The sequence below is a fragment of the Lissotriton vulgaris genome, chromosome 6, assembly GCF_964263255.1.
Source record: "Lissotriton vulgaris chromosome 6, aLisVul1.2, whole genome shotgun sequence".
Taxonomy (NCBI): Eukaryota; Metazoa; Chordata; class Amphibia; order Caudata; family Salamandridae; genus Lissotriton; species Lissotriton vulgaris.
Genome location: NC_141694.1, coordinates 1336633211 through 1336661093, shown reverse-complemented (window position 1 = coordinate 1336661093; position 27883 = coordinate 1336633211). Strand labels below are relative to the sequence as shown.

Below are 27883 nucleotides of genomic sequence, written 5' to 3'. Positions count from 1 at the left end.
CTTTAACGTCCATCATATTGGCTAGAAGACTCCTGCATATTATTTGATTTGATTTGATTATTTGTAGAGCGCGGCTGTCACTCTGGAGGAAGCCTCCTGGCGCTATGCAGAGAGGGTAAGGGGACATAAGTAGACATAAGAAAGCAAGATGTGTATCAGTGAGATTAATGAGAGGTAGAATGCATCAGTGGACCCAAAGACCCAGGTCTTCAGGACTTTCCTGAAATGTGTTTCTGAATCTATCAGCCTCAGTAGGATTGGCATGAGGTTCCATTCATGGGTTCCTAGGACTGCCAGCGTTTTACCTCCTTTTCTTTTAAGCCTGTAGGTAAGGGACTTAAGTAAATTGACTGAGGAGCATCTAAGTGTCCTGACAGTGGTGTAGGGGGAGAATCTGGCTGATAAATATTTTGGTCCAGAGTTTTTGAAAGCTCTAAAAGTGATCAGAAATACCTTAAACAAAATCATTTTATGAATAGGCCGCCTGTGTAAGATCTTGAGGGCTGCCGAGGCCGATGATTTACGAAGCAGTTTTAGCACTCGTAAAACGCTGATGTATCTTGCACCATCTGTAGTTTATATAATACTTGTTTATTGGTTCCTGCAATTAGGCTGTTGCAGTAGTCTAATATGGATAGTATAAGAGCTACCAACACTGTCTTCTTGGCCGAGAAGGGTATGTAGGCAAAGAGCTTTCTAAGATTTTTAATGAGGCTAAAGCACATCCCCACAACTGCAAGAGCTTGTGGCCAAAATGAAAGGGAGGTATCAAGTTTTACCCCCAGATTCTTAACCACTTCCAATGGGTTAGGGGGGCTGGAGCGTCATCTGGCCACCACTGGATCGGCTTGAAGGGATTGTCCTTCCCTATTAGCAAGATCTCCGTTTTAACAGAGTTGCATTTAAGATGATTGCCCTTCGCTCAACTAATAACCTCTGCGAGGCATAGCTTAACCCTTTCGATGCTGATGACGAGCTCAGCTCGTCATGATGCACGGTTGAGCTGTGCTGATGACGAGCTGAGCTCGTCATGAACAATGGGAAAATGAGTACCTGCAGCACAGGAGGGGAAAACACCTAGCAGCCAAGGTGTTAATGTTAACCTCTCCTTTGTCTAAGGACAGGATCAGTTGTGTGTCATCCGCGTAGGATGTAGAAGCAAAATTAAAGAAGGAAATTAATGAGAAAAGCAGGGCAATGTAGATATTGAACCAGAGAGGGACAAGGGATAAGCCCTGTAGGACATCTGAACTGATGGAACAATCAGTTAAAAGAAATGCTCCTAGGGCTGCCGCTCGTCTACGGTTAGTGAGAAAGTATTCTATCAGGCCAACATAGTGCCAGATATGCCACAATCTTTTATCCGAGTTAGGAGAATATCGTGTGAAATGGTATCTAATGCGGCTGAAAAGTCCAAAAGGAGCAGCACCGCATTTTTCCCTTTGCCCACTGTGCATTTCCGAGTTTCCGCTGAGCCAATTCAGTAGAATGCTTAGTGCGAAATTCTGATTTGCAGGGATGCAGTATCTTAGCATTTTCAAGACAGTTATTTAGCTGTGTATAGACCTGACTTTCTGTTATTTTGCCCAGAATTGGAAGTAAAGAGATGGGGGTGAGGTTGGAAAGGGTGGACAGCCACAGCTCGTGGAGGGAGTTACGGTGGGCCAGGAAGGCGGGGCGGGGGAGGGGCAGGGTCGGGGTGCTAAAAACTGGAATATGGATAATTGGAGGTAAGTAAACAATGTAATTAATAAAACGAATTTCGTAGCACGCACTGCATCCCATTTTGCGGGAATGCCTTGCAGGGACAGCCAGTTTTACGTCATAATGGCTTGATATGATTTTATCAACGACCTGGAGGGATGGGCAATATAGATATGATCGGACTTTGAATGTGGGACTTGTATGAAAAGAGTGTGAAAATCCTTTTGGATGGAGAGAATATTTTTCTCAAAGAAGCTAGAGATTTGATCGCACAACCTCAGTGATGGGGAAATTTCCTTAACTAACGTTTTAGGATGGGTGAAGGACTTTAGTATTGTGAAAATCGTTTTCTGATCCTGTTGTGCCTCCAGGATCTTTTTTTGTGTAGTACTCTGAAGGTGGTATTTTTTCGTACTAATTTTGAAGAGGTTTAGTTCTAGGGAGTAAGCTCTTCTCCACCATCGTATCAGTTGTTTGCATTAAAGGTGGAGCTCTGTTAGAATGAGTGTGAACCAGGGTGAGGAGGTTTTGTTGTTGTTGTTGTCTTAAGGGAGCTAGCTCATTGCTGATCATGACGATCCCTGTGTGGAAGAGTTTGGTGTCTTTTGAGGTTTCTCTCGCCAGCGTGGGGATAGATGTGCGTTACCGGTGTGGCCATTCTAACCCAATTGCTACTTGGTTGTGGATCAGAAGATTGGTTGGGTGAAGGATTTGAGGTAGGGGTTTTAATGCTGAAAGGGATTAACCTGTGATTTGACCAGATTTGGGGAACTGGCGAGTTGACAGTTAGTAGGGTAAAATTAGAACAGACTCCGACAAGGGTGTGACCTGCCTGATGAGTGGTTTCCAGGACCAACTGATGAATTCCAAGGGTTTCTAGGATTTCTAAAATGTTGTCTACTCCTGGTTCATTCCTGCACTATAAATGGAGATTAAAGTCCCCTAACAGTGTAAAATTAGAGTACCGGAGCGTAGCCTAATGTTTCTCCTAGGATTTCCAGAAAATCCAGGCTTGTGCCCATTGGGTGGTAAATCAGGGCACCCGTAAAGGAGGTAGAGCCATTCAGTTTAAAACAAAAGCCAGACTTTCTGTCCCTTTCAGGTTGGGAAGCTCAAAGTTTGAATATTGGAAGATATCCCAGAAGATAATGGCTATTCCTCCTCCTCTTGTTTCATTTCTGTTTTGTCTACAGATAGTTTAGCTGTGAGGGAATGCTAATGCGATGTCGGGATTGCACCAATCCTTAAGCCATGTTTCAGTGATAAAAAGAAAGTCGAGTTGTAACTCTACAATAATTTCTTTGATGTCTAATTTTTGTTTGCACAGAGAGCGCGCATTGGTGAGCCCCCCCCTTTAACTGTTTATTCAGTGAAGTGCCATTCAGTGTTTTGGGTCTAGTTTCTGCGAAATTGAATTCCTTTTTAGGTCGAGGGACCTGTCGCTTCTCACTGCGAAGCAGTGAGGGGCGAAGTCCCGAAGAATTAATGTTTTGGAGTTACGGGCTTTGAACCCGCCTCTATCCTCCATTCTCCTCCATTGGCTGGCTTCCTAAACGGAGGCCAGCCATTGGAGGAGAATGGAGTCACTCCAATAAAGCCCCGTCTCTTTCGGATTCGGGGGTGTGTTTTTTTCGTTCTTTAGCCCTGTGACGTCACCCGTCACTCAGAACCCAAGAACACGCCCCCGAATCCGAAAATTTTGGAAGCTTGCGTCCGCCATTTTTTATTTGGGGGTTGTTGGTAGGAACAGCTGCACTGGCCCTGACTAATATCCAGCCGGAAATCTGCTCCTCCTTGCCGCTACGCTGAGCCCTTGTTTTTAGTGCAGGTGATCGTCTTTTGTCTCTCTTTGCTGTTTTTCCACTCCCCTTTCTCTGTGACGTAACACTCGCCATCCCAGAGATTTTGCAGCGGCTTCTTCTCTGTGCCTCGCGCATTTATTCCTCCATTTTACTTTCTAATCTCTAATCAGAGCAGGCAGGAAATGGCGTCCGACGGCAAAGGCGAGAGCAAAGGGGCCAAGGATGGCATGAAGAGGTGAGGTGACTGAAATGCGGCCAGAGGTTAGGTGGCGGAGGGTAGCGGGGTAAATTTAAAGGACGGAGGCGCGCGGCGCAGCTGGCCTTGTGGTGACAAGGCTTTAACATTTGATGGAGACAGCAAAGGTGAAGCACCAGGCCATTTCCATCCCCGTGTGCGCCGTGTATCCCGCCATCCCCGTTTGCGCAGTGTGTTCCGCCATCCCCGTGTGCGCCATGTGTCCTGCCATCTCCATGTGTGCTATGTTGCGCCCTGTGCCTCCCACCATCCCCCATGTGCGCCCGTGTGCACCCAGTGCCTCCCGCCACCTTATCCAACCCATGTGCACCGAGTGCCTCCCGCCAACCCCTGTGTGCGCCATGTAGCCTGCTGTCCCCCGTGTGCGCCCCGGCCTGCCGTCCACCATGTGCGCCATGCAAAGGGGCCAAGGATGGCATGAAGAGGTGTGGCGACTGAAATGCGGCCAGAGACAAGGTGGCGGAGGGTAGTGGGGTAAATTTAAAGGCCGGAGGCGTGCAGCGCAGCTGGCCTTGTGGTGACAAGGCTTTAACATTTGATGGAGACAGCAAAGGTGAAGCACCAGGCCATTGCCATCCCCGTGTGCGCCGTGTATCCCGCCATCCCCGTGTGCGCAGTGTGTCCCGCCATCCCCGTGTGCGCCATGTGTCCTGCCATCTCCATGTGTGCTATGTTGCGCCCTGTGCCTCCCACCATTCCCCCTGTGCGCCCGATACCGTGTGCACCCAGTGCCTCCCGCAACCCTATCCAACCCGTGTGCGCCCAGTGCCTCCCGCCAACCCTTGTGTGCGCCATGTAGCCTGCCATCCCCCGTGTGCGCCCCGGCCTGCCGTCCACCCTGTGCTCGCCAAGGATGGCATGAAGAGGTGAGGCGACTGAAATGCGGCCTGAGGCTTGGTGGCGGAGGGTAGCGGGTTATATTTAAAGGCCGGAGGCGTGCGGCGCAGCTGGCCTTGTGGTGACGAGGCTTTAACATTTAATGGAGACAGCAAAGGTGAAGCACCAGGCCGTTGCCATCCCCGTGTGCGCCGTGTATCCCGCCATCCCCGTGTGCGCAGTGTGTCCCGCCATCCCTGTGTGCGCCATGTGTCCTGCCATCTCCATGTGTGCTATGTTGCGCCCTGTGCCTCCCACCATCCCCCATGTGCGCCCCGATACCGTGTGCACCCAGTGCCTCCCGCAACCCTTTCCAACCTGTGTGCGCCCAGTGCCTCCCGCCAACCCCTGTGTGCGCCATGTAGCCTGCCGTCCCCTGTGTGCAGCCCTGCCTGCCGTCCACCATGTGCGCCGTGCAAAGGGGCCAAGGATGGCATGAAGAGGTGAGGCGACTGAAATGCGGCCAGAGGCTAGGTGGCGGAGGGTAGCAGGGGACATTTAAAGGCCGTAGGTGTGTGGCGCAGCTGGCCTTGTGGTGACGAGGCTTTAACATTTGATGAAGACAGCAAAGGTGAAGCATCAGGCCATTGCCATCCCCGTGTGCGCCGTGTATCCAGCCATCCCCGTGTGTGCAGTGTGTCCCGCATTCCCCGTGTGCGCCATGTGTCCTGCCATCTGAATGGGTGCTATGTTGCACCCTGTGCCTCCCACCATCCCCCATGTGCGCCCCGATACCGTGTGCACCCAGTGCCTCCCGCAACCCTACCTAACCCGTGTGCGCCCAGTGCCTCCCGCCAACCCCTGTGTGCACCATGTAGCCTGCCGTCCCCCGTGTGCGCCCCTGCCTGCCGTCCACCATGTGCGCCGTGCAAAGGGGCCAAGGATGGCATGAAGAGGTGAGGCGACTGAAATGCGGCCAGAGGCTAGGTGGCGGAGGGTGGCGTGGTAAATTTAAAGGCCGGAGGCGTGCGGCGCAGCTGGCCTTGTGGTGACGAGGCTTTAACATTTGATGGAGACAGCAAAGGTGAAGCACCAGGCCATTGCCATCCCCGTGTGCGACGTGTATCCCGCCATCCCCGTGTGCGCAGTGTGTCCTGCCATCCCCGTGTGCGCCATGTGTCCTGCCATCTCTATGTGTGCTATATTGCGCCCTGTGCCTCCCACCATCCCCCATGTGAGCCCCGATACCGAACCCGTCACGGACTAACTGGCACCCTTCGCCCGTCTCGTGCTTTTAATGTAGCTCCCGCTCCCCTCTCCTAATCTCTTGTAACACGTTGTGAGCGCAGCCTCTCTATCCTCTGCATTGACTTCCCCTCACCCTCTGTGACGGTTCTCCCTCCTTCCATCTCCTCTTCCTCACTTCTTTCAACTCCCCACACACTTTGACACCATGCGCACTCTCTGCTCTTCCCCTCTTCTTTCTCTCTCCCTCTCTTTACTTCCACCACACTTTGACAGCACACCGTCACTTTCTGCTCGTCCCCTGTCCTTCCTGTTTCTCTCTGTTTGTCTCTCCTCGCCCTCTCACAATCTGAGAGTGCGCTATCTCATCCTAATCTTTTATCTCTCCTCTCTCTTTTCACCCCAAGTTCACTGTGGGGCCCGGGCTTCCTCCCAACCCCCTTTCTTGCATTTTCCATTGCTGGTCTCCTGCACTCTCGTCACACTGTTGTCAACAAACCCCCATCAGAGTGCGACTGTACTCATTCCTTTCCTGCTATCTCCCGACCTCCCATCCGCGACACTCTTGTCACTCCCTGGTATTACCTCTCCCCTTCACTCTAACTCTACTCTCGTACCCCGTACCAATTTAGCCGGGCGCCCCTCTACTCCCTGCTCTTGCCCTAGCCTACCCCTTCCCGGGATTTCACCCCCTCCCCGCAAACCTTGCCCGCTCTGCCAGAAGGACGACTGACAGACGGGAACATTGGCAGGCGAGTGAGGGAAACGAGGCGTCGTCGCCACATGACGGCCAGGGACACCGAATCTCAGAGGCTAAGAGACCCTGCATCTTTACACAGAGACACCCATCCCCCAGGTCGGTCTGCTACTTGGGAGAGAGAGCTATGAAAAACATAGGACCACAAACCGCTTCCGAGCCTTGCTTCCGAGCTGTGAGAGACATGAATTCATGAATGCAATTGCACAATGCTGTGCTGCCTCAAGGCGCTGTGTGGTAGGAGAAGTGAAGGTGGTGAGTCACAAATGGATCAAAGAAGTGGAGTTGTTTCCCTGCCCCCTCGCTGTGCTTGCTCTCCTGTGTGTGAATGTGGCTCTGTGTGTGTATCTGGCTCTGTGTGTGGCTCTGTGTGTGTGTGGCTCTGGGTGTGTGTGTGGCTCTGGGTGTGTGTGTATGGCTCTGGATGTGTGTGTGTGGCTCTGGGTGTGTGTGTGTGGCTCTGGGTGTGTGTGTGGCTCTGGGTGTGTGTGTGGCTCTGGGTGTGTGTGTGTGGCTCTGGGTGTGTGTGTGTGGCTCTGGGTGAGTGTGCGTGGCTCTGGGTGTGTGTGTGGCTCTGTGTGTGTGTGTGTGGCTCTGGGTGTGTGTGTGGCTCTGTGTGTGTGGCTCTGTGTGTGTGTGTGGCTCTGGGTGTGTGTGTGTGGCTCTGTGTGTGTGTGTGTGGCTCTGGGTGTGTGTGTGTGGCTCTGGGTGTGTGTGTGGCTCTGTGTGTGCGGGGGGGCTCTGTGTGTGTGGCTCTGTGTGTGTGTGTGTGTGGCTCTGTGTGTGTGGCTCTGTATGTGTGTGTGGGTGGCTTTGTGTGGGTGTAAATGCAATCGTATATATTTAACAGGGTAGGAGAGTTAAGGGATTTTATCCACTGCCGTGGATGGAAGGGTACTCCCGATCCCCTAGATAACTAGTTATATAACCATACGAAGGAGTACCACCAAAGATAAGGCTCGACAGCCAGTATTGGTGGGATGAGTCACTAATGTGGAAGAAGAAGTCCTCCTTTGTTTTTAAGGAACCCCTCACTCACCGACCTGGTCGGTGACATGCTTCATCATCGGGGCCACCTTGGCAGCCGAGTGCCGCCAAGGTGTGCTACAACACCTGAATGCAGTGGAGCAGGTATGTGAGTGATGAATGTGCAAAATGAAAAAAATAAGTCAGTGGGTTAAAAATCGTCCTGGTATAACTTGTCAAATAATTTTATTTAAAAGCTACTGGACAATATTAAAAACAGTGGTGATACAATGAAGGTTTTAATAGGACCTAATGTATCTGTGCTATGTGTCGGGTCTACATGTTTCAAACCTCATTGAGTGCACTTGCAAAAAAAGATATATCGGAATGACAACCCGAAAGGTGAAACAAAGAATCTCTGAACATCGCAGTACAATACGCTGCAAGAAAAATGCAACCCGCCTGACGGACCATTTTTTGGAAGTAGGCCACACTCCAAATGATATGTACTGGACCGTCATCGAACAAATATCTCAGGGTCCGAACATTCAAAAACGGCTATATGAAAAAGAACAAAGATGGGTATACAGGCTATCTACAAACAAGATTGGTCTGAATGACAATATCCCCTGGGCCTCCATCCTTTCGTAGGTACTCTGTCAGTTCTTACAAGAAACCCAATACCGCCTCCCTCCCTCCAGTTGTTGTTGGAGTAATCCATTGTTTACCCTAGCTCCCTTGACTACCGGGCGCGCTAATGACGTTCATGTATACACGTGACATCATCACGCGATACTAGGTTGTCAACGCCCTCCACGCCCAAAAATGGCGGCTGCCTTAAATAGCGGCGCCAGTCTCACTTCCATTACGGGTGCACGGAGGGAAGAAGTAGGTTTTCAGCTGATTACCGACCAGAGGAACTGTAAGTAGAATCTGCCCTGAAGACAATACCTTAGGCCCAGGTCAGGCCTCTCCACCAAATAGAGAATACTTCTTATGTACCTTTTATCCTCTCTCCAACAGAATATGTTTCAAACTCTGTAAACTTCCCCTCAAAATCCCCGTGCACCAAACATTTCTCCATTGAGATGTAAGTGCTGTTTGTTTTTCCGACATAGTGTTTGTATTGTGGTGTTTTGTTTTATGTTATATGTGGTTTTGGATCAAGATGACATTTTTTCCACGTCGGTAATACCTGACACTAATAATCGAGAATTTTTGATTTAGGCACACACAACTGAGGCTGTGAGAAAAGAAGAATGGAAATAAATGTAATGCATTTCACGTGCACTTTCACCCCCTATATTGATAGGTATGTTTAAAGTGGAACAATTAGTTTCAGATACTTGTAATTTAGAGTACTATGCCGATACACCGCACCATGGTTTACGCGCATTATTGAATGTGGAATGAGTCACAGAGAAAACGGACTACGTCACTTCACTACGTAACAGGCACGTAAAATAAACCTTTATGAGTGATAATTTTCTCTCTTTTTTCAGGTTTTGTTTGCTTTTTTGTGCGTAACCACTTCCGGGTTACGACACACACATTTTTTACCCATTTAGCTAATTGCTATTTTTCGGGGTCTGAAAGGGTTGCAGGTATGGCAGGGTGTTAGTGTACCCTGACCACCCAACTCCTTTTACAACGTTTTTGGTCCTGATGAAAAACCGATAACTCTCAAATGGTTTGAAACATGTAGACCCGACACATAGCACAGATACATTAGGTCCTATTAAAACCTTCATTGTATCACCACTGTTTTTAATATTGTCCCGTAGCTTTTAAATAAAATTATTTGACAAGTTATACCAGGACGATTTTTAACCCACTGACTTATTTTTTTCATTTTGCACATTCATCACTCACATACCTGCTCCACTGCATTCAGGTGTTGTAGCACACCTTGGCGGCACTCGGCTGCCAAGGTGGCCCCGATGATGAAGCATGTCACCGACCAGGTCGGTGAGTGAGGGGTTCCTTAAAAACAAAGGAGGACTTCTTCTTCCACATTAGTGACTCATCCCACCAATACTGGCTGTCGAGCCTTATCTTTGGTGGTACTCCTTCGTATGGTTATATAAATATGTAAATGCAATCGGTCATGCATTTGCGAGTGATTAAGCTATTGGCATTGTAAATGACAATGCCATTTATTTAACGATTAAGCTATTGGCAATGTAAATGACAATGCCATTTATTTATGATTTTAAAAAAAAAAGTCATGAGCAATGCCAAAAGCTCTACCTTTAATAATGCCGAGACCATTGCATTGTAAATGCTTGTTACATTTGTGACATGTTTGTGGACCTCTAATTATGCAAGGTGCCAAACTGCATTCACATTCCACTCCTGTGTTGAATTTGTTTAAAAATTCAACTGTCAATCCCGGCTCTGGGAGAGATCGAGCAGCGTGGCTGGCACTGGCAGTGTTCCGGACATGGGCGGGCGTAGATAGGCTTGCATTAGGCCCGCCTTTGGCGAGTCAGCAGCGCATGCGCGCTGGCAGGCTCATTGAGTACAGGAACCTGCCAACCACTAGAACGCTCGAGCCCAAAGATGGTGGCTAGTAAAGGGGCCTTTCTCCTTCCCGGAAGGGGAAGGAAAGTGCTGTGCAGAGTGCCAAGAAGTCACAAGGGAAAAGCACAAAGAGAGCGTCCACTACATGAGGAGCCCGTCTTAGCAGTGTAAATTCAAACAGATTCAAGGTAAACAATCATTTTCATTGCCTATGAATCTCGTTGCACATTAACAATCTTTAAAACATTTATATTTGAGAGATCACACATATTTTCTGTCAACAAACAGTGATGTTCGCTTTGACTCAAGCACTTTTATCAATCAAGCAATCAGGAGATATGACACTACCATCAAGATACCGAAAGTCAAGAAATCAAAGAGATATTACCTGACAGAAATCTGATGTCCATGACCCAGCCATCGGAATATTTAGCTTTATAAACCATGCAGTGACCTTGAAGAAATCCATTGTAGGAACAGAATATCACAGCTGAGATCACTATGTGGAGGGGTGCAGGTCGTCCTCTTGTGATCACTGAATATATAAATGTCCTACAAAAGAAGAAACAAAAAAAGGTTTTGTAGAACATCTTTGAAGCCACATCATTTTGGTCAATCCTCTGGCAGCTCTTGATATAGACTGTTTGAAATTAAATTCGCAAGGAAGGCTGCACAGTGCACTGCATAACCACCAGAATTATCTCTAGGTGTATGATAAGTAGGATGTTTAGGGGATCTCCAGGTGTGCCTGCCAGAGGTGACTAGCTCAACCATGAGGTTTTTTTTTGTTTTGTTCTGCTTCACTAACCATCTGCCGACCTTGGAGCTGGGGAACCACGGTCGAGCCTGGCGTCGGCTCAGCATCCTGTGATTCTGGACAGACCGTTAGAGCCAGATTTACAAGAAAGTGACAGTGCGTTCTGCAAGCCATTTGGCTGCGCCTTACTGAGTCACTTTCAACGCACAGAGATGCGACATATTTACAACAATATATATGTTGCATCTCTGTGTTTCCCCCTGCGCTGGTGCACAAACCGCTGCCAGGCACCAGCTCAGGCACCCTTGCACCATGGTGCAAGGATTCCTTCGTCGTGGGGAGATTGTTTTTGTTCAGGAAGGCAAAAACAATCTGGAAAATGCAGTTTTTCAACTTCTATTTGTTCTGCATTAGCACACATAGAAGTTAAAAAACATAATTGTTTCAATGATTGTAGATGTGCAGGAACAGAACCCTTCCTGAACAAAAACAATGATTAGAGGAATCTTTCCTCTTTCTATGTGGGCTGCAGAATGCAACACGCATAGAAACAGGAAAAGAAAACGAGGAGAAATTAATACATTTCTCCTCTTTGTGCCTCCCCTGTGCCTCCCCTGGGGAGGCAGAGTATTCACACGCATTTCCAGATTTACGATTCCTCGTAAATCTGGAAATGTGTCTGGTTCCATGGATGTTGTGTGGGAACACCCACAGCAACCTCCATGGAACACCCCTTTGACGTAAAGTCCTGCGTGCAAAGAGGCCATATTTACAAGGACAGGAAAAGTCACGCAGGGTGGCTTTTCCTGTCCTTGTAAATATGGAGCAGTTCAATGCGCCACCGGTATGCCACAAAAAGTGACGCACCGGTGGCGCAACAGTCTTGTTAAATCTCCCCCTTACTCTCCCCGTGCCTACCAAATGTGTCCTTGTGTCACGTAATTGGTGCTTGTGTAAAGCGCTACAATCAATACCTTCGGGCCGAGTTCGCCCTATATAAATCTTCAAAAATAAATAAATGCTAGTTTGACGACAGGAAAAGAGCATGCCCCCTAGCACATTAATAATGTTTTTAGGTTAAGCTGTTTTTCCCCATTATTTTACTTCGTTTTGTTTGATGGTAACTAAGGGGCTGGTTTACCAGTACACCTTTAAGCTCTCCTCCTTTATGACTAACTAATGTTGTTTTGTAATAGTTTGAAATGATCTGGGTGCCCATTTTGAGACATTTGAATTACTTAAAATGCCTTGGCTTGCGTGGTTGTAGCAGTAAACAAGGATGCACTTATGTTAATAATTCCCTTTAGTACGGCAAGTATGTCTTGGTGAAGTCTTTCTTTTTTCTGAGTTTTGGTAACCAGGTGCTGTGAATTAGCAATGCGGTTCCCTGATTTTTGTACTGGCAGTTTTGTTCCGACATACCTTCTGATGTGGGGTGGAGAGTGAACATGCTGTGGCTGACATCATTTAACAAGGTAAGAGTACGAATGACTTTCCAACGAACTTTCTTAGGGTCTCATAAGTGTCCATGAGGAAGCTTTTAGCGACATGTCCAGGCAATGGTTCTTTTGCCTGAGAGTTCCGGGTTAAATCCGGAGCGCCCCCCCTAAACTTCCGTTAACAGCAGATGGCACCATTGCCCTGAGTAATTTAAGCTCTGTTCCACTCTTGTTGTGGGTGACGTTTTCGTATTCATTTATAATTCATTTATTGCTGTTTTTAGATACAGGGGCATGGAATAACACAGGGGTATGGTATAACGCTTGGAGGTGTATGCTTGCCTCTCTTTTATATAAACTATAAACCTGTACGGTCCCTGAGATCTAGTGGCCAAGCCTTACTACAGGTCCCAAGAGCTAGAAAGACCAGGCAAGGTGGAAGGGCGCTATCCATAGCCGGACCAAGGTTGTGGAACAGCCTCCCTCTCTCTTTGAGACTATGCCAGGACTATCTCCCGTTCAGAAAACTGTTAAAAACCTTCCTATTTTCCAACTAGTGATATCTGTGTACTTACTGCCACAAGCTGTAAAGGTGTTCAAGGCGCGGAGATACTCCTTCGGGAGGTGATCCTAGCGCGGTATAAACCCGTAAATAAATAAATAAATAAATATCTTGTCTGGTGATTCATGAGAGCAATGGCTCCTGGCTATGTATCACACTCAATTTGAATGCATAATTCGTGACTATCAGGATCTTAGAGAGCATGTGACTTGAGGTTATTACAGGCTGCTGTTTTTCATCGCCTTAGCAAATATGTCCTATCCTTCTATCCCCGCTATTTTCCACTTCTATTTCTTCCTTTCCTTTTTATTGCAAGAATTTATTTGCATGTCTTTTCATTACTGGTTGCCAACATTGGGGCATTATGAATACATTAAAACGATGTAAATATTTGAAAATGTAATTATAATTCATGCAATATGAATTAAGAAAAACCTTTTGGTCTTGTTTCCTTTTTTGGAGAGATTTTGTTCACACATTCTGTCAAATGATGTGTTATATCAAAGGTGTATATGAAAAGTATTGTTATGCAAATGTTTTCTTGTATTGGGAAGTTTTTGTAGATTTGAATGAGGTTCATGAAATTAAATTTGTTGCTTCTTCATAATTTCTGTGAATGAAATCACATAGATTAGATAGGACATCCGATGTAGACTGAAAATGTAGTAATTTGTGATGAGAGGGTTAAGACTTGCTTAAATACACGTGTTTTGATTTGGTTTTTGATAAGCTAAGTGCATGCTTTGGAATTAATATAACATGATTGTTCTAAACTCAGTAGCATCAAATATGTAATGTATTGATTAACTGGATGTAATTGTATTTCAGTGTAGTGCCCCTGAATGGTTAGACCACCATCAAGTCCTAAGGAAGGAGTCTGTGAATTTCTAAGAAGGGGGCCAAAACGTCGACACCAAAGGACCTCTTGAGTGTGGTACTAAATCTGGAGGAAGATATCCAAGGTCTATCTTTTAAAAGAATCAAGACTGGACTTATTGGAAATTCTATCCTTTGGGATGGTTTATAAATATATACATATATATATATATATATATATATATATATATATATTACCTACTGGCGGTCGCCAGTGGGTAGTTATAGTTAGGATTTTTTTCAATGTTAAATCCCAAAATTCTATTTGGAATAACTTTGGCGCCGGTTGACAAATCTGACAGAAAATTTCCTCAAAATGGCCTTGCGGCGTTCCGGTCCTTCCCTGAAAGTTTGATGGGATTCGTCAAGCGGGGGCCGAGATAAAAGGAGGGTCCCAAAACGCGTTTTCCCCATGTTAATTTATATAGGGCGGTCGATTTCACTTTTAGCCCGAACGGCTGAATGGATTTCAACCAAATTTGGCAAAATTGTAGGGACTGGTAGCCCGATGTGCCTTTGCTATGTCTCAAGATATTTGCTCCAGTAGATTTTGAGTAATTTAGGTTTAAAAAAATATATATATCTGTAGGCGCGCCCCGGTACGCGCTCCGGGGAGCGCCCCGGGCACGACACACGAGGTGCGCACGGAATTCTGATTGGCTCTTGGGTGTCTGTAATCATTCGAAACAGTCCGGAGCGGCCGACCATCTTGTGTCTCGGTAGTATCGAGACACAAGAGGTGGCCAAAACAAAGGGGGAAATGACCATAAGGGGGCAGGGTAGATCCCCCCTGACCCCCTAGGTTTGATGTGGGGGCTTAAAAAGGGCCCCGCGGGGCAAAAACATTTATTTTTTTGTTTGGCGCGGGGGCGTGCCCGGTACGCGCACCGGGGAGCGAACTGGGGAGCGTACCATGAAGAAAAATGAATGATAGAGTTTTTTTTAAATGTTGCCTTTTTTTAGAAATTGGAGGTAGTTCTAAAAAGAACTGTTTTTTTTCTTCTTTTTGTTGTTTTATATTTTTTATATTGTTTTTTTGAACATTGTGTACTTTTTTTGGATTTTCTGAACAATTTTAGATTTTTTTATATTTTTAATGGGTAAAAACGAAAAAACAGGGAATTGTAAATGGCTCAACTGGAGCAAAAAACTAAAAGAAAAGAAAAAATTAGGGTTGATTGGGGCATTTATGGTTGTCCCCAGCAAGGACGATAAGCTTTACGCTCTGTTCTCCGTAGGAGATGGCCTTCCCACAAAATTTACAGATAATTCTGAAATCTGCAAATCGGGGCTGAATGCACAGCATTGTCTCACTTTCCTCTGGTGCAGACGCAGTGGGTTGTTTTCTTTTTGAGCTGGTTCTTGTTGATCGGGGAGTGTTACTGGCCAGTTCCCTCATTTCTGCAGCGGAATAGTTTATAGGATGTTTGCGCTGCATGTGGCGTATCATTGTGTAGTTCCCAAATGAATATTTTTTATTTGGGTTTCCCCTGGAAAGTTCCATGCCACAAATTTTGCAACTGACCTTGGGTGCATTTACTTTTTTTTTCCCCTCTGGGAGAGTAAAAAACTCCCAAATAATGTGTGGTCTTGGCTGATATGGGGTATTGTGTTCTTCCAGTCATCTTGAAGTCCCCTCCTCCTCCTCCTCCTCTTCCTCTTCTTGAAGACCACCAATGATATTTTGAGAAGGTCCTTTTGGTGGTTGTGGTGGTGGTGGTGGTGCAGATGCACCAGCTGCTGCTACTACTGAAGCCATTATTTTGAGCAAAAAAGTAGAGAGAGCTACAAACAGGTCTTCCTAAGTCAAAGGACAAAGTCAGAATAAGGAAAAAAGGTGGGGTCTTTCATCCTTTGGAAAAAAAAATGAATTGAACCAATGAAAAGTGTTATTTTCAGGTCACATGACCAGGGGCTTCATCATTATGAAACCAAATCTGTTATGAACCAATGAAAATTGTTATTTTCAGGTCACATGACCCGACGCGCTTACGTTACGCGCCCCGGGGCGCACCCCGGGTCGCGTCGCGTAAGCGCGTCGGATGTTTACGTTGCGTGATCGTATTCGCTCGAGTACTTCCGGGTGCGCTTACGCCGTGCGTATCACGCGGACGCGGCTACGCGATACGTCACAATCATGTTTTCGTTCGGAATATTGGCGCTTACGGGACGCTCCCCGGGGCGCTTTATAAAAGTACGCTTTTCGGGGCGCTCCCCGGGGCGCGCACCGGGAGCGCTCCAAAGCAAAAAATAAAAAAAATTAAAAATAAAAAAATGGGGAAAAATTGTAGGGACTGGTAGCCCTATTCTTAAGTGTTTTTTACGAAAATTAACTTTGAAAAAATATATATATTGTGCTACATTGGGCTATATATATGTTAGAGCCAAAATATAGCCCAAATGTAGCCCAATGTAGCCCAAAGATGGCCACCAGAGACAAAAAAAAAATATATAGCCCAAATATAGCCCAACTGTAGCCCAATGACAGAATGTACCAGAGTGATCTAAACAACTAGAGCACTAACAGTCTTACTTATAAAGTGAGACTTATAGTTAGGAATTAGCATTAAAAAAACGATGCATTTCAATGCTATATCCATTGCTCTGTTTTTTCCTCCCCTTCCCCATTTCTTTCCTTTTCTTCAATAAAATTCAAACCTAAAAAAAACCTATGAAATTCATTGAAAAAACCATAGGTTTCAGACCAGTTATAGTTAGGAATTAGCATTTAAAAAACCTATGAAATTCACTGAAAAAACCATAGGTTTCACACCAGTTATAGTTAGGAATTAGCATTTAAAAAACCTATTAAATTGACTAGAAAAACCATAGGTTTCACATCAGTTATAGTTAGCTGGAAATTTTACTGACATAAAACCATTGAAATTCCACGTTATAGTTAGTTGGACTCACTATAACTTGCGCGTGTAATGCACTGCTGATGACGTCACATATTACATCACTCATGACATGGCCAGTGACATCACTCATGACATCAGTGATGACATCATCCTTGGGACAGAGTGACAGACCTCCTTTCACTGTAATGTAACCCATGAAACACATATTGAAAAATATAAATTAAAACATTTAAAAAAATGGAGATACCCATACCAGTTACAACAACCAATTCAATAATTCCACCATCTATATACACATTCACTCATTCACCAACAGTTCTATATAGTCACTCATACATATACTCACTCATCATATGTAGTGATACACCTATTCATACTGTTACACACCGACAGTCATCCAAAAGTTACTCACACACATACTCACATATGAAAATAAACTATTGAACATCCATTTATTTGCATATACAGCTATAGACACACTACCACTTTACTTCTAAGGAAACTTACACATACTTACTCTCTTAAACAATCACTTATAGAAACACATACTTATTTAAACAAGAACTCTTTCAATCTCTCACTCTCACATATACTCACTCATATACATCAATACTCACATATACTAGATTAAAACATATGTAGTTACTGATAAAGACACTAATGAGACAGTCATTCACTCACTAACACACGCATATACACACTCATCCACCCATACAGTCCTGCACATATGCCGTCTTCAAAACACATACAAACAGTGAGTCAGTCATTGATGCATCTATGTGCTAAGCAACACTCCCACCAAACCATACAGACACTCATACTGATACTAAAAAAAACATCTAATAACCCATATACACACACATGTAGCTACTCACCAACCCATGCAGCCATTTATACACAAAGTGAAACACTGATACATATATTTAAATATTTAAACATTACTCGTTAATATATGTATTCACTAAGATACACTTAATAAGCCAGTTAACCAATCATTTTTTTTTTAAAACATCCATTTACACACTTATTTAAACATTTATTCTTCCATCGACCTTTACATATACATATATAAAACATATTTATTTTTCAGAAAGGCACACATTCACTGGATGGTGTCATCAGTGATGTCATGAGTGATGTCACTGACCATGTCATGAGTGATGTAATATGTGACGTCATCAGCAGTGCCTTACACGCGCAAGTTATAGTGAGTCCAACTAACTATAACGTGGAATTTCAATGGTTTTATGTCAGTAAAATTTCCAGCTAACTATAACTGATGTGAAACCTGTTTTTTTAGTGAATATATATATATATATATATATATATATCCAAGTTCCTAGGTTGCTCCAAAGGGTTGCGGTCGGCCCCGTGGGAAGTGGCGGGAGCGCCGGCAGAGCACGCCGGTAACTTCAATTGACAACACTTCGTCTCGCAATATACCACGCTCTCAGACACCAAGTAAACGCCAGAGATCAGCAAGGTCCAAGGGTGTTTATTGACACCTTACGACATGTTTCGGCTTACGAGAAGCCTTGTTCACGTAAGTTTGTGCATCGCATCTGTACAGTGTAAATACTGAACAACAACAGAGACAAAGGACTCAGGTCGCAAGTCACATGACAAAAAGTGGGTCGGCCATATTGGAACGGTCAAATTATGCTGTTAATGCGTCTTAACCAACATAACAAATGCACATATATGTGAAATCAAATCAAATCATAGAGTCATGGTCATGACACAATGTATATTTAGACAGATCAAATTAATGCATGTGGTTGATATGTGCATACAAACGAGACAAGTGCAGTCTGTGTTGGCGCTCGCGTTACATGGCCAGGCAAGATCGTGAATGATATATTGAGGTGACCAACATGCATGGCACTTAAGGTAGAAGACTGTCCAAATGGATGACAGTGTCTAAGCCAGTTACTAGGTAAAATACCAGGGTTCCTATAGTGCCTACAGTGAAATTCAGTAGGCGGCGAAGCGCCAAAGTTCTATCAGGCGGCCTGGTCAAAAGTCAATATCAGTAAAGTGAAGCCAATGAAGGCGTGCTCTTATCTTATATCAGGAACGTGCAGGGAAGATGACTGGTGCAGGTGCAGTGAAGGGTCTCAATCCCAGTGATGTTCCTGTGGATTAAAATAGCAGATGTTAAAATCTAACATGAAAAACAGTGTATGCATAACGTCAATAAACCTGATGGTAGGCGCTAGGAAGGGAAGATAAGGACATGGAGAGCAAGTGTATCACAGTAAACACAATGAGACAATAACAGGGTGATTAAACATAATCATTCTTGAGATGAATTGCTAGTTCTTCATCATGGTTGAGCCCCCCCGGGGCCTTAGTTTGGAAATTGATTATGTGTCTAGATTCCCTCTGTCTCATTTTGAGGACACGGTTCCCGCCCCTGGGATTTCTCTCTATTTGTTCCAGAATGAAAAATCTCATAAGGGTGGGGTCAGAGAAGTGGAATTCACTGAAGTGGCGTGCCACAGGGTATTTCGCATCTTTGTGGATGATGGCACGATAGTGCTCTAGGATGCGTTTCTTTGCATGGGCAGTAGTACTGCCAATATACCAGAGTTCGCATGGGCAGACAATCACATATATAACAAACATGGTGTTACAAGTCAAGAATTGGGTGATCTCTTTCTTTAAGCCATTGTATTCTACTTTTTTGACCAGAGTACTACTCTTACATGCTTTGCAGTGCCCGCATGGGAAATATCCCTTGAGGCCAATGCCCTTGTTCTTGGAATAATCAGTGATGTCACTGCGGACACATATATCTCTCAAGTTTTGGCTTTTTCTGTAGGTGATGCTGGGTCTTTCGGGAATCAGATTACCGATAATGCTGTCACTTTGCAGAATGTGCCAGTTTTTGGTGATGATTTTTTGGATCTGCTTGGATTCCTTATTAAAGGTGAGGATGAGGCGTGTGACACTGTCATTGGGTGAAATGTCCTCCTTGACAATGTTGTTAAGGGTGTCACAGCGTTTGACGCTGTCAGCTTTTTGTTTGGCCTTTTTGAGCACCCAGGCAGGGTAGTCACGCTGTTTGAATCTGTCTAGCATGTCCTTGGCCACCAATTGGTAGCTGGCATCAGTGTTGCAGTTTCTCCTTGCCCTCAGCAGCTCCCCGTAGGGGATACTCCACTTCAGTGGTTCAGGGTGGCCGCTAAGGGCATGGAGAATGCTGTTGCCTGCGGTTTCTTTTCTGAAAAGAGATGTGTGAATCTGATTGCTGACAATGTCAACTCTGACATCGAGATATTCAGCCATGTCTTTGCTTATATTGCTTATACAGCCATGTCATCACCTGGTGGAGATACATCGACAATCTCTTCCTGGTATGGCAGGGCACTGAAGAACAAGCTTCTGGCTTTATTGATCGTCTTAATCTTAATAACAAGAACATTAGATTGACGAGCAATATAAGCAAAGACATGGCTGAATATCTCGATGTCAGAATTGACATTGTCAGCAATCAGATTCACACATCTCTTTTCAGAAAAGAAACCGCAGGCAACAGCATTCTCCATGCCCTTAGCGGCCACCCTGAACCACTGAAGTGGAGTATCCCCTACGGGGAGCTGCTGAGGGCAAGGAGAAACTGCAACACTGATGCCAGCTACCAATTGGTGGCCAAGGACATGCTAGACAGATTCAAACAGCGTGACTACCCTGCCTGGGTGCTCAAAAAGGCCAAACAAAAAGCTGACAGCGTCAAACGCTGTGACACCCTTAACAACATTGTCAAGGAGGACATTTCACCCAATGACAGTGTCACACGCCTCATCCTCACCTTTAATAAGGAATCCAAGCAGATCCAAAAAATCATCACCAAAAACTGGCACATTCTGCAAAGTGACAGCATTATCGGTAATCTGATTCCCGAAAGACCCAGCATCACCTACAGAAAAAGCCAAAACTTGAGAGATATATGTGTCCGCAGTGACATCACTGATTATTCCAAGAACAAGGGCATTGGCCTCAAGGGATATTTCCCATGCGGGCACTGCAAAGCATGTAAGAGTAGTACTCTGGTCAAAAAAGTAGAATACAATGGCTTAAAGAAAGAGATCACCCAATTCTTGACTTGTAACACCATGTTTGTTATATATGTGATTGTCTGCCCATGCGAACTCTGGTATATTGGCAGTACTACTGCCCATGCAAAGAAACGCATCCTAGAGCACTATCGTGCCATCATCCACAAAGATGCGAAATACCCTGTGGCACGTCACTTCAGTGAATTCCACTTCTCTGACCCCACCCTTATGAGATTTTTCATTCTGGAACAAATAGAGAGAAATCTCAGGGGCGGGAACCGTGTCCTCAAAATGAGACAGAGGGAATCTAGACACATAATCAATTTCCAAACTAAGGCCCCGGGGGGGCTCAACCATGATGAAGAACTAGCAATTCATCTCAAGAATGATTATGTTTAATCACCCTGTTATTGTCTCATTGTGTTTACTGTGATACACTTGCTCTCCATGTCCTTATCTTCCCTTCCTAGCGCCTACCATCAGGTTTATTGACGTTATGCATACGCTGTTTTTCATGTTAGATTTTAACATCTGCTATTTTAATCCACAGGAACATCACTGGGATTGAGACCCTTCACTGCACCTGCACCAGTCATCTTCCCTGCACGTTCCTGATATAAGATAAGAGCACGCCTTCATTGGCTTCACTTTACTGATATTGACTTTTGACCAGGCCGCCTGATAGAACTTTGGCGCTTCGCCGCCTACTGAATTTCACTGTAGGCACTATAGGAACCCAGGTATTTTACCTAGTAACTGGCTTAGACACTGTCATCCATTTGGACAGTTTTCTACCTTAAGTGCCATGCATGTTGGTCACCTCAATATATCATTCACGATCTTGCCTGGCCATGTAACGCGAGCGCCAACACAGACTGCACTTGTCTCGTTTGTATGCACATATCAACCACATGCATTAATTTGATCTGTCTAAATATACATTGTGTCATGACCATGACTCTATGATTTGATTTGATTTCACATATATGTGCATTTGTTATGTTGGTTAAGACGCATTAACAGCATAATTTGACCGTTCCAATATGGCCGACCCACTTTTTGTCATGTGACTTGCGACCTGAGTCCTTTGTCTCTGTTGTTGTTCAGTATTTACACTGTACAGATGCGATGCACAAACTTACGTGAACAAGGCTTCTCGTAAGCCGAAACATGTCGTAAGGTGTCAATAAACACCCTTGGACCTTGCTGATCTCTGGCGTTTACTTGGTGTCTGAGAGCGTGGTATATTGCGAGACGAAGTGTTGTCAATATATATATATATATATATATATATATATATATATATATATATACATATATATATATATTACCTACTGGCGGTCGCCAGTAGGTAGTTAAAGTTAGGTTTTTTTTCAATGTTAAATCTCAAAATTCTATTTGGAATACCTTTGGCGCCCGTTGACGAATCTGCCTGAAAATTTCCTCAATATGGCCTCGTCGAGCTCAGGTCCTTTCCTGAAAGTTTGGGGGGGATGCGTAAAGCGGGGGCCGAGATAAAAGGGGGGTCCCAAAACACGTTTTCCCCATGTTAATTTCCATAGGGCGGTCGACCTCACTTTTAGCCCGAACGGCTGAATGGATTTCCACCAAACTTGGCAAAATTGTAGGGACTGGTAGCCCGATGTGCCTTTGCTATGTCTCAAGATATGTGTTCCAGTGGATTTTGAGTAATTTAGGTTCGAAAAAAATATATATATCTATGGCAGCGCCCCGGTACGCGCACCGGGGAGCGCTCCGGGCGGGCCACGCGACTTGCGCATGGAAAGCTGATTGGCTCTCGGGTGTCGGTAAACATTCCAAACGGTCCGGAGCGGCCGCCATCTTGTGTCTCGGTAGGATCGAGACACAAGAGGTGGCCAAAACAAAGGGGGAAAAGACCATTAGGGGGCAGAGTAGGCCCCCCTGACCCCCTAGGTTTCATGTGGGGGCTATAAAGGGCCCCGCGGGGCAAAAAAAAGATATTTTTTTTTTCGATTTGCGTGGGGGGAGCGCCCGGTACGCGCACCGGGGAGCGCACCGGGGAGAAAAGAGAATGGCAGAGTTTAAAAATTTAAGTCATTTTATATAAATAGGAGGTAGTTCTGAAAAGAACTGTTTTTTTTTCTTTTTGATGTTTTATATTTTTTTATCGTTTTTTTGAATTTTTTTACTTTTTATGGCTTTTCTGAACAGTTTTATATTTCTTTTTTGTATTTTCTTGGGGGAGAAACAAAAAACAGGGAATTGTAAATGGCTCAACTGGAGCAAAAAAAATTCTGCAAAAAATTAGGGTTTTTTCGGGCACTTATCGTTATCCCCAGCACAGATGATAAGTTTAACACTTTGCTCACCATAGCAAATTAACTTACCACAATATTTGAACATGATTTTAAAATCGTTAAATTTGGGTTGTATGATAGGCATTGTCTCTGTTGCCTCTGAACCCAATGGAGTTGGTTCTTTTGATGTTGAGGGTCTAGATGATGATGGGGGTAGCTTACTGCAGAGGTCCCTTACCTCTGCAGCAGAATAGTTGATTGGGTGCCAACGGATCATGTGCCGAATCATGGTATGATTCCCGAAGGAATATTTTTTGTTAGGGTTCCCCCTGGACAGCTCAGCATCACAAATCAAACAAGTCACCTTCGCAGCGTTGACTTTTTTGAAACCCTTTGGGATTTTGTAGAACTGCCATACAAAGTGCTCTTTTAGTTTGTAGGGTTGATAAACTTCTTGCAGGAACTGCCTTGAGCTTCCCTCCTCTTCCTCCTCCTCCTCCTCCTCTTCTTCTTCTTGACCACCAATGTGATCTTCTGGTGGTCTTTTGATGGTGGTGGCGGTGGTGGTGGGGCAGATGCTCCAGCTGCTGCTGTTACTGTAGCCATTTTTAATTAGAATATATTAGAGACAGATCTCCAAACAGGTCTTCCTCAGTCAAAGGACAAAGTCAGAATAAAGAAAAAAGGAGGGGGCTTTCATCATTTGGAAAAAAAACTGTTCTGGACCAATGAGAAGTGTTATTTTCAAGTCACATGACCAGGGCTTTCATCATTTGGAAACCAAAAGTGTTGTGAACCAATGAAAAGTGTTATTTTCAAGTCACATGAGCAGGGCTTTCAGCTTTTTGAAACCAAAAGTGTAGTGAACCAATGAAAAGTGTTATTTTCAGGTCACATGACCCGACGCGCTTACGCTACGCGACCCGGGGCGCGCCGCAGGGCGCGCCCCTGGTCGCGTAGCGTAAGCGCGTCAGAACATTTTGCGATCGTATGCGCATGTGTGCTTCCGGGTGCGCTTACGCTGTGCCTCATATGACGCATCACGCGGCTACCCGATACGTCACAATGTTGTTTTCGTTCGTGGCAATAGCGCTAACGGGAAGCTCACCGGTACGCACCCCGGGGCGCGCAAAAGCACTGCGCTTACCGGTGAGCGCATCGGTACGCGCCCCGGGAGCGCACCGGGGCAAACAAATAAAAAAAATATATATATATTACATTTCATTTTAAATTCACTGAAAAAAAATAGGTTTGAGGCCCTATATATAGTTAGGAATTAGCATTTAAAAAACCTTTGAAATTCACTGAAAAAACCATAGGTTTCACACCAGTTATAGTTAGGAATTAGCATTTAAAAAACCTATGAAATTCACTGAAAAAACCATAGGTTTCACACCAGTTATAGTTACCTGGAAATTTTACTGACATAAAACCATTGAAATTCCCACGTTATAGTTAGTTGGACTCACTATAACTTGCACGTGTAATGCACTGCTGATGACATCACATATTACATCACTCATGACATGGTCAGTGACATCACTCATGACATCACTGATGACACCATCTTTGTGACAGAGAGACTGACCTCTTTTGACTGTAAAGTAACCCTTGAAACACATATTGAAAAATAAAAACTAACATTTTAAAAAAAGTGGACATACCTATACCAGTTGCAACAACCAATTCAGTAATTCCACCATTTATATACACATCCACTCATTCACCAACACTTCTATATAGTCACTCATACATATAGTCAATCATCATATGTAGTGAGACACCTATACATCCGTTAACACAACGACAGTCTTCCAAAAGTTGCTCACACACATACTCACACATGCAAATAAACTATTGAACATCCATTTATTTGCATATACAGCTATACATACACTACCACCTTACTTCTAAAGAAACTTACACATACTTACTCTCTTAAACAATCACTTATAGAAACACATACTTATTAAAACAAGAACTCTTTCAATCTCTCACTCTCACATATACTCACTTATATACACCAATACTCACATATACTAGATTAAAACATATGTAGTTACTGATAAAGACAGTAGTGAGACAGTCATTCACTTACTAACACATACATATACACACTCACTCACCCATACAGTCTGGCACATATGCTGTCTTCAAAACACATACAAACAGTGAGTCAGTCATTGATGCATCAGTGTGCTAAGTAACACCCCCACCAAATCATACAGACATTTATACTGATACTAAAAAAAACATCTAATAAGCCATAGAAACACACATGTAGCTACTCACCAACCCATGCACCCACTTATATACAAAGTGAAACACTGATACAAACATTTAAATATTGAAACAATACTCGCTAATATATGTATTCACTATGATACACTTAATAAGCCAGTTAACCAATCATTTAAAAAAAAAAAAACATCCATTAAGACACTTATTTAAACATTCATTCTTCCATCGACCGTTACATATACATATATAAAACATATTTATTTTTCAGAAAGGCAAACATTCACTGGATGGTGTCATCAGTGATGGCATGAGTGATGTCACTGACCATGTCATGAGTGATGTAATATGTGATGTCATCAGCAGTACATTACACGCGCAAGTTATAGTGAGTCCAACTAACTATAACGTGGTAATTTCAATGGTTTTATGTCAGTAAAATTTCCAGGTAACTATAACTGGTGTGAAACCTATGGTTTTTTCAGTGAATTCGATAGGTTTTTTAAATGCTAATTCCTAACTATAACTGGTGTGAAACCTATGGTTTGTTCAGTAAATTTCATTGGTTTTCTAAATGCTAATCCCTAACTATAACTGGTGTGAAACCTATGGTTTTTTCAGTGAATATATATATATATATATATATATATATATATATATATATATATATATATATATATATATATATATATATATATATATATATATATATATATATATATATATATATATATATATATATATATATATAACCTACGGTCGCCAGTAGGTAGTTATAGTTAGGACCTAGTTTCCATAGGAAATCTGCAACATTCTATTGGGAATAACTTTGGCGCCGGTTGATGAATCTCCGCTTATTTCTCAAAGAAGATCGCCCGCTCCGCTCCACTCCTTCCCTGAAAGTCTCGGAAAGATTCGTCAAGCGGGGGCCGAGAAAAAAGGGGGTCCCAAAACGTGTTTTCCCAATGATAATTTCCATAGGACGATTAGACACGGCTACAGCCCAAACCGCTAAACGGAATTACACCAAATTTGGGAAAATGGTAGGGTCTGGTACGAAGATCACGCTTTTGTTTAAATGGTGTAAATCCCTCCAGTAGTTGCTGAGAAAATTGAAGTTGAAATCAATTATATATCTATAGGCGCACACCGTGCGCACACCGTGCGCGCACCTTGCCGTGCACGAGCTTCATGCTGATTGGCTGCCACTGTCTGTCAACACTCCAAAACAGAAATTGATGGCAGTCATCTTGTGCCTCAGTAGACTGAGGCACAAGAAAGCAGTGAAACAAACGTGTAGAACTCAAAAAGGGTGCAGGGTAGAAGCACCCTGACCCCCTAGGCCTGCTCAGGGTGTCCCACAGGGACCCCCAAGGCAAAAAAAAATGTGTATTTTTGTTTCCAAAAATCGCGGGGTGCTTTGGGGGTCCTTGTGGTAACCCCTGAGCAGGCCTAGGGAGTCAGAGTGCTTCTACCCTGCCCCCTTTTTGAGTTCTAAAACTTCTCGAGCACGAGCTGCATGCTCATTGGCTTTCAACACTTCAAACCAGGAAATGTTGGCAGCCATCTTGTGCTCGGTAGACCGAGGCACAAGAAAGCCGAAAAACAAACGTGTAGAACACAAAAAGGGGGCAGGGTAGAAGCACCCTGACCCCCTAGGCCTGCTCATGGGGTCCCACAAGGACCCCCAAGGCCAAAAATGTTTTTTTTAAAAACCCGGTATGTTTATTTAAAAATTTCCTCCCAGGGGGACCAAATTGTGGGGGCATAGTGATAAAGAAGTGTGGGGGGTGCCCAATCCCCCCCACACTGCCCGGGGACCGCCGCCCACCGGGGCAAAGCAACGCAGCCCCCTGGCGCATACATGGAGGCTCGTGGTGGGCTAGTTGCCTCCCAGGGACCCCCAGTATGCAAGGGGAATTAGTTCCCTCTCTGCAAACACGCCTGTGGGATGCGCTGCAGAGAGGTGTAAAAAAGGGTGTGGCCTCATTACACCTCTCTGCAATGCAGCCCCCTGGGGAATACTAGAGGTTCCTGGTGGGCTAGTTGGCCCCCAGGGACCCCCAGTATGCAAGGGGAATTAGTTCCCCCTCTGCAAACGCGCCTGGGGCCTGCGTTACAGAGAGGTGTAAAATAGGGTGTGGCCTCATTACACCTTTCTACAATGCAGCTCCCGGCGCATACTGGAGATTCCAGGTGGGCTACTTGCCCCCCAGGGACCCCCAGTATGCAAGGGGAATTAGTTCCCCCTCTGCAAACACACCAGGGGGCTGCGTTGCAGAGAGGTGTACAAACATTTTTCATCATTTTATATAAAAAATATGTAATGTAATTTAAAAAATAATATATCTAAAAATAAAAAATATATAATAATGTAGTAAATCAGTATAAAAAATATAACAATTATTATATTAACAAATTTTCATTTACAAAACCATTGAAATTCACTGAAAAACTATAGGTTTCAGCCACGTTTTAGTTAGGAATTACCATTTAAAAAATCTTTGAAATTCACTTAAAAAACCATAGGTTACAGCCACGTTATAGTTAGGAATTAGCATTTAAAAAACCTTGCAAATTCACTGAAAAAAACATAGGTTTCACACACGTTATAGTTAGGAATTAGCATTTTAAAAACCTTTGAAATTCACTGAAAAAACTATAGGTTTCACACCAGTTATAGAAAGGAAGGTTTTTAAATCAGTTGTGACTGGGTGCACTGCCAGTTTGTACGCATTCGA

General features: G+C 44.4%; 1 protein-coding gene across 1 annotated transcript in view; it reads right to left on the bottom strand.

The window, feature by feature from the left end:
* The window catches only part of SRD5A2 (steroid 5 alpha-reductase 2), a 412614-nt gene that overhangs the window by 151324 nt on the left and 233407 nt on the right, over positions 1-27883 (bottom strand). Inside the window, exon 2 of the mRNA XM_086927476.1 lies at positions 10458-10621. Coding sequence (XP_086783602.1) covers positions 10458-10621 — 164 coding nt within the window. The remainder of the gene's footprint in view (positions 1-10457; positions 10622-27883) is intronic.